Source organism: Mus pahari, chromosome 6, assembly GCF_900095145.1.
Source record: "Mus pahari chromosome 6, PAHARI_EIJ_v1.1, whole genome shotgun sequence".
NCBI classification, from domain to species: domain Eukaryota; kingdom Metazoa; phylum Chordata; class Mammalia; order Rodentia; family Muridae; genus Mus; species Mus pahari.
The window spans coordinates 101,937,409-101,944,934 of NC_034595.1; the positions used below are offsets into that span (position 1 = coordinate 101,937,409).

General features: G+C 47.4%; 1 protein-coding gene across 5 annotated transcripts in view; it reads right to left on the reverse strand.

The window, feature by feature from the left end:
- Per3 (period circadian regulator 3) overlaps window positions 1–7,526 on the reverse strand; it is a 47,338-nt gene that overhangs the window by 11,098 nt on the left and 28,714 nt on the right. For 3 of the 5 annotated variants that reach the window (XR_003844075.1, XM_021199928.1, XM_021199933.1), the window contains 5 exons: window positions 5,547–5,777; window positions 4,323–4,975; window positions 2,516–2,618; window positions 1,376–1,559; window positions 518–668 (listed from right to left, as the gene is read on the reverse strand). Coding sequence is in view for 4 of the 5 variants with exons in the window: in XM_021199928.1 (XP_021055587.1) it covers window positions 518–668; window positions 1,376–1,559; window positions 2,516–2,618; window positions 4,323–4,975; window positions 5,547–5,777 (1,322 nt within the window). In the remaining variant the exon portion in view is untranslated. The remainder of the gene's footprint in view (window positions 1–517; window positions 669–1,375; window positions 1,560–2,515; window positions 2,619–4,322; window positions 4,976–5,546; window positions 5,778–7,526) is intronic. The other 2 variants (XM_021199930.1, XM_029539882.1) reach the window with 2 other exon arrangements.

Consider the following 7,526-nt stretch of genomic DNA (forward strand, 5'->3'; position numbering starts at 1 on the left):
CTGTTACTGTAGACCTCACTGCAGACCCTTTCTGCAGACCACAGCCTCTTCCCTACACTTACCTCCCAGTTCTGTAGGATGTCACCTCAGGTGTCCTGTGTTCTCAGGAGGTTGTGAGAGTCTAGAGTGCAGAAGGGACTGAGGGGGCGGAGAGCTCCATCTGAGGAACTCACTCATGCTGGGGTGAGGTGGTTTCAGTAACATGGCTGTTTTGGGGTCTGTGCTCTGTCATGTCAGCTCTATTAACTTACTGGTTTGCCAAGACTGCCTTTACTTTCCAGTATTTGGTCTGGGGCTGGGCCCTACCTGGCATGAACAGACATTTCTTCATGCTTCTCCTAGGAAACTTTACAATGTAAAAAAAAAAAAAACCAAAAAACAAACCAGTATTCAAAACCCAGCACACATGACTTTACATGTGCACACTTTGTATTTAAAGCACACAGGTAACTGTTTAGACGAAGGACACCAGGTGCCTGGCACGGGACAGTCATGATGTGAGGGATGGCATGCTTACCTGGAGGCATCTTTCCTGAGGGGCAGTGTGGCTGTGGATCCAGGAGCGCACTTTGGCCAGCTCCTCCCTCTGCGCAGGAGAGAACAGGGGCTGCTGCTGCTCCATGCGGTGAAGCTTTTCCAGGTCCTGCTTCAGCACCTCGTCTCGACCCCTAAGACCGAGAAGGCCTCTGAGCGCCGTGCTTCCCCCCCATGGTCGACGCACTTCATCTGTGGACTTATGACACATTTAGATTGTCTGCCACACTCACGCAGCAAAAATTTGCTTCTCGGTGGAAAGCTATGACACTAAAACGAAGCACATCAGGAAATGAACTTCCCCTGGTCCCCCTCCGCCAGGGCAAAGGCAAATGTCTCGAGTGTGTGCGTCTTGGAAGGACAGCCCGTGTGCACGTGTCCTGGTTGTGGTAAACAGCATGTTTGTTCTGTATGGAGCTGCATATGTGTGGCTGCAATTTTTCCTTCAAGAATCATTTGTTGCTTGAATTGAGATGAACAAATTTGTAAACACATTTTTTTATGACTGTATCTAAAACATTTAAAAGTCATCTTATGTAGAAAAACCACATTAGAAACCAAAAGAACAGTCAGTGTGATGGCTTGAAGGGAATGGTCACTTCTAGGCAAGTGTGGCGACAGGACGCCTGTCCTCCATCCTTATGTACACACCACAGCTGGGAAGGCACTTCCCCTCTTACCAAGTCTGAGTCTGATCTCTGGGACATACACGCTAGACAGCGAGAACAGGTTTCCACATATATGCCATGACAATAAAATAAATGACAGTAATAGGAACGTTTTAGGATTAAAGAGCTAACTCATCCACACACTAAGCAGGGTTTGCAGAGTGCTTCCGTACCTCTCGGGCACCTGGTACGTCATGAGAACACACTCTGGCGTCCGCGCTATCATTCTCCAGATGGACTCTTCAGCCGTCCCGGGAAGGGCTTCGTCTCTCTGTCTATCCTGTGGCCTCTGACTGTTTTCAGAGCCTTCAGAAGCGTAGTCACTGCTACTGAAGTTTATACTGCTGGTACTGCTTTCTGCCAAAGATCAACAGAATGGAAAACACCTATCAAGAAGTTCATGTGCCAAAGAGGTCCTGTTCCAACTTTGGCACCTACCTGCCCATCTCAGCAGGGACAGTTTAAGATGTTAACCAGATACTTACCAAATGACCTTACAATTTCAAATGACTCATAGCATTATTGATCCTAGGCCCAGACCAGAGACAGTCCAGTAACCATGCAATCCCAGTAACTATTCAAACAATGTAATCCTCCTGAGCAACAGAAAGGACGACTACCAATACACATAATGATCAACCTTCACAGCATTATTCTGAGAGACTCTTAACGCAAGACGCTCTCACACTGCACTACAGGAATGGAAGCAGTAGAAAGCCCAGCAGTGTGTCAGGACAGAGGTCGACTATCAGTCTGACTAGAAAACTCTCACCGCACACGTTTAAACACTTGGTCTTCTGGTGATGGCAGGGTTCTGGGAAGTGGTAGACCCTTTGGGGCAGAATGCTTGAGAGGTGGGTCACTGAGGGGTGGGTAGGAATTTGAAGGTTACAACATAGCCCCACTTCAGGTCTGAGCTGATTCTTGTCTGCTATGCCAAGGTCCCTCCACCTAAGACTAAGATGGTCTAGCCCCCACTCCTTCCCAGCCGCAATCCACTGTGGCCACAGATCCATGAGCCCAGTAAATCCTTCCTCCTCTAAGATGCTTCTATCAGATATTATCTCAGCAATGAGAAAAGTAACTCACAGACTGTAAATGGTTACAGGAGAACTTTCTAGAGCAACAGGAATAGTGCTTGTAACAGTTACACTAATGCCAGTTTTGTCAAATATAAACCTTCCCGAAAGGAAGCCTACACAAAGAAGGGGGGTGGGGAGCCCCAAACTTCCTTTCTGTGCTGGTGTCCAAGCTACAAGGCCTTGGGCAGAGTGATCTGGTAACAGTGAGAGGCTGTTTTCCTGGTCACCTACCTGAGGCAGCTGCAGACGGAGACTCCTGCTGCGCGGTTGCCGTGGCCAGCTCACCAGAGGCACAGTGACGGCTCCTATTGCCACTGGGACCTGTAACACAGTGCTGGAGGGAAGGACACAAAGGCACTTAACACTCTAAGAGCTAGCTAGCAGGCAACTCTTCAACTCTACCTGTGGAGTGGAATGAGATCCACATACGTAGGTGAGGAGTGGGGACTCTTAGGGCTGGTGTTGAGAATGTGCTTAAGGTTTCTTTGGAACTACTGCATTCTGACCCCGGGGGCATGTCAGGCCCCACCCAAGGGTGGGCTTCTATGCACCTCTGTCATCTGGCAAGTGTACCTGGACACTTTATATGTTCTAGGCACAATGTGTCAAACTCTAGGAACACAGTAGCAGGCAAAACAGAGTCCCAGTCCTCTGAGAAGACAGGCTGCACAGGGTGAAGCTCCACCGAAATACTGCATCCTTCAGTCCTCAGCAGAAACCGTGAGAGAGCCATCCTCCCAGCTTTCTCATGAAGATATGCAAGCCAAGATGAACGCACCACTGCAGCGAGCCCATTTCACTAGTGACACAGAGCTCCATGAGAACCAAAGTCACTATATTTTCTTTAAAGATTTATATGACTAGGTCAGCAAGATCTAGTGAAGGCACCTATTTCTGATGACCTGAGTCTGATACTCAAAACCCACATTGTAAGGAGAGAACCACCTCCACAGAATTGTCCTTTGACCTCCACGTGGACACCGTGGCACATGAGTACCCACCCCAACAGTAAATAAAGTGTACTTAAATTAGAAATACTTATTATGTCTGTATGTATAGGTGTCTACATGTTTGCAGGTGCCAGAAGCAGCCAGATAAGAACCTTGGGACCTTTGGAGCTGGAGTTACAGGGGTTTGCAGGATAGCCAATGCCGTGCTGAGGTCTCCTCGGGCCCTCATGACTGCACAGTGAGCAGCATTCTAACCACGGAACCGCTTATCCAGCTCCCGAGCTCTGTCTTATTTCCTAGCCCCCCAAGCTTTTTCCATCCAGTCTATCTAAAGTAGTGACAGGGGAGACAGCTCATCAGTTAGGAGCCCTGGATGTGCCTCCAGGGGCCCTGCGTCCATTCCTATCACCCATACATGGCAGCTTACGACTGTCTGGAACTCCAGTTCCAGGGGATCCAGCTACCTCTTCTGGCATGGCCCCGGAGCATACCACATACATGCTGGCAAAACATTCGTACGCATAAAATAAAACACTTATTTTTGATTTCAAACTAAAATGCAGGAATGCCAGACTCTGAGGTTTAATCTGATAAACATCTCAAAGTGCTTTTTTAGGTTAAGAGTTTGGAAAGTTCAAAATACTTTACCCAAAAATTTTCAGTTTTGAAAATGGCATGCGTAAGCATGGAAGGAGACACTGGCTACTTTCCGATTATGCCGAATACTGGCTCCTGCCTCATCCACACACTCCTGCGCTATGTGTATAAACAGAAAAGCATGAGCTCTACATCTCAAGGCCAGCCTGGTCTACAGACTGAGTTCCAGGACAGCCAGGGCTACACAGAGAAACCCTGTCTTAAACAAAAACAAGTTGTTTTTGAAAGACAGAAATCAGTGAAAATCCTCCCCAAGAATCAAGAACAGAAGATTCCTTCGTTTCCAGTCCACAAGTGGACAGGGATACACTTCTCATTACACGGAGCAGAGCTTAGTTCTAAGCACAGTAGCGGGGCTGATCGCCTATTACAGGCTAGGCAGACAGTGCTGAGCCCTGGCTTTCTCAGTCGGTACCACGAGCAGCACTCACATGCTTAGCATCTGGCCCAGCGCCTCTCCTCACTGCATCTGCGGACTCTGACGGTGCAGGCATTTCTTCCTGGAGTAAATTTAACTGCAGTGGTGAACTGCTCCGTGAGCTAAAGAACGGAAGCTCTTCACTGTGTGTCTCCCAGTTCTCCTCCTCTCTCCTCTGGCTGTGGTCTGAAGTGGTTGGTTCCAGGTTTGGAGCCAGTTCAGAAGAACCTGCGGCCCCCAGGAACGGGTACGGAGAGAACGATGGTGGCCACAGAGGGAAGAGAGGGGTGTTGTGCAGGAAGATGGTCATCAAAGTATCCAAGTAAGCAGAGGGGAATGCGGAAACAGACTGGGGGCCAGTGGACAGAGGTGGACAGCCAGCTGCAGCTCCCCAGGCTCCCGAGTCCCCTACTCCCTGAGAGGCCATATCTTGGAGGGGAAAAGAGGGGAGGAGATAAGGGGTCTGGCTGGGGAAAGCTAAGCCTGCACCAACGGGGGAGGGGCTAGCGGACAGGCTCCAGTGCTGCTCATCTGGAAGGAGTCCTCTGACATGGGGACAGAGGTGGGCACCGGAGCTGCTGGTGTCTACAGGTGCTGGCAACTTCTTCCGTTTGTGCTTCCGTCTCTCACTTCCAGCACATCTGCTGTGCTGAGAGGTGGACCCTGCTGATGATAACCAAGGAGAAAGTCATTGCAGGTAACTCTATTATCTCAGGAAGCAAGTAGTTGCCAATACTTTTAAAAATACAAAAAGTTGTTCTAAATCAACAAAAATTCTAGGTAAAAATTAGTGTTCCCAAATCAACCAAATCCAGCACTTTAATAGGTTTATCACTCTTATTAGAGAGCGTTCCTTTGCAAATTGTGGGGTAAGTGAGATCAGCCGCTGCTCACCCTTTTCCCTGGTTCAGCTCTACACAGCCACAGGGCCAGAGCTGCCCACCCGACCAACTACAGACTGAAAATACTCAAGAAGAAATACTGCTAAAATGAACATGTACAGATATCCCATTATTCCTTCAACTGTAATAGTAAGTGTGTTAAGTGTTAAATAAGGATAAGGATTAGGACACAGAAAGCCTGAGTAGGTTTTGCCCTTTTACACAAAGCCTTGAGTGTCTGTGTGTCAGGTAGTTCTTCCTGGAAGCAATCTCCCACTGACACAGGAGGACAGTTCAGCCTATGTATGATTCATAGTCATCTAAAGATGTAAGGGGTATACTCTAAATGTAACTACCTTGAGCACAGGAGCACTGAGCATGGTTTCTGCTCTCTTGCTGAAGATAGCAACCGTAGGGCGAGGTCAGGATCTTTTCCCGAAACCTGTCAACATAGTTCTGCTCTTCCTTCTGTGTGTGTTCGGAGAGGACAGCCGCTGTGAGCCCCACGTGCTTAAATCTTCCTGCAGACAGGTGAGAGGCCTTTGTTCTCAGGGCCCACGGCTTACACGCCACGGCAACGCTTTCTGCTGGGGTCACAGAGAACAGAATTAATTATAACTAATAGCAACTGTTTATTTTATTTTGTAACTCCCCTTCAATACATTTCAACAAACATAATTGTTGGAATATAGAAACTTTATCAGTACAGAGCAAAAATTCTTCTCATCTTTCTTTACATATATATTACTTTATGATTGTAATAACATACAGATACTCTTTAGATCCTGTTTTTTTTGTTTGTTTGTTTGTTTGTTTTGGTTTTTCGAGACAGGGTTTCTTTGTGTAGCCCTGGCTGTCCTGGAACTCACTTTGTAGACCAGGCTGGCCTCGAACTCAGAAATCCGCCTGCCTTTGCCTCCCAAGTGCTGGAATTAAAGGCGTGGGCCACCACGTCTGGCAGGTCCTGTTTTATAAACATTTTCTATGTCCTAACAATTTTAGATTTTTGGGCAAAATTATTAATTTGGAAACAGAGCTTGATAGCTGGGCGGGGGTGGCTTTCTTGCCTCCAACAACAGACACAGCTGTGAAATAAAAGGTTTCAGGGCTCTGAGCCTCAGGCAGAGTCTAATCAACTCCCTAAGAAGGGAGGCTAGAGTGTCCAGGAGAGAGGCAGAGGAGACAGTGCAGAGAGAGGCCTCCAGAGAGACAGGGAACAACCCCCACCCCAGGCCCCAGCACTCAGGGGAGGGTCTGCCTTGAGTTCTTGGGTGGGAAGCACACAAGACAGAGGGAAGGGCAGCTCAGGCTTAAGGAGCAGTGCTTCCTTCCTTGGCCAGGTTAGGAAACCTCATCTCTGGCCAGCAAGATGGCTCAGCAGGTAAAGGTGCTTGTCATGCAAGCCTGGTGACTTGAATCTGATCCCAGAAATCCATGTAACAGGAAAGAATTGACCCCAAAAGTTGTCCTCTGACCTCTATACATGTGCTGTAATATGTGTGAGCACACACACACACTCATCCCCCACAATAATAATAATAAATAATAATAATGCAGAAGCATACACACATGCTATATAAACAGTTAAAAAAAAAAGAAAAAAAGCAAGCTTTGGCTTTCCTGTGGTTGTGGATGAAGGATCAGCAGGAAGGGATGCATTAGGCCTGGAGAGCACAGAGCCTGGCTCCTGCCCTAACAGATTTTAAAAGTGTAGTCTGAAAAAACCAGTCTGTTTCCAGATAAATTAAATGGGTCTCAAAAGAAATCCCACAAACTTTCTCAGGAACACAAACACCGTGCCTCACGTAACAGTGATCCAACATCTAATAACAAACTGCCCTCAGGTGCGGTGAGGCACACCCCTAACTTATCCCACTCAGTGGGCAGTGGTGGGTGGCTCTAATGAGCTCCCAGACAGCCAGGCTACACAGAGAAGCCATGTCTGACCCCCACTTCCCAAACAAGGATTTCATCTTCATTAGCAGCATTTAGAGTTAATTGTCTCTTTTACTACTGTCTTCAAATTTTAGTATGTTGTACGTTCATAAATATTTATTTCAAAGTATCTTCAAAGTCCATTCTCCACTTTTTCTTTGACCCATTATTTAGCAATGTGTTACTTACTATCTAAGTTCTTGGGTTTTAACATAATTCTCCCTAGCCAGAAAGCACATTCCACCTTGCATCAATCCTTCTACATCTGAGACTTAACATTTCAGCACAATGTGTTTTCTATGTCGAGGCGCCTCCCGAGTGTACCGGAAAAGAAGCTGCACTACAGTCAGCTGTCCCGGGCTACAGTCTACAGTCTACAGTCTACAGTCTACAGTCTACAG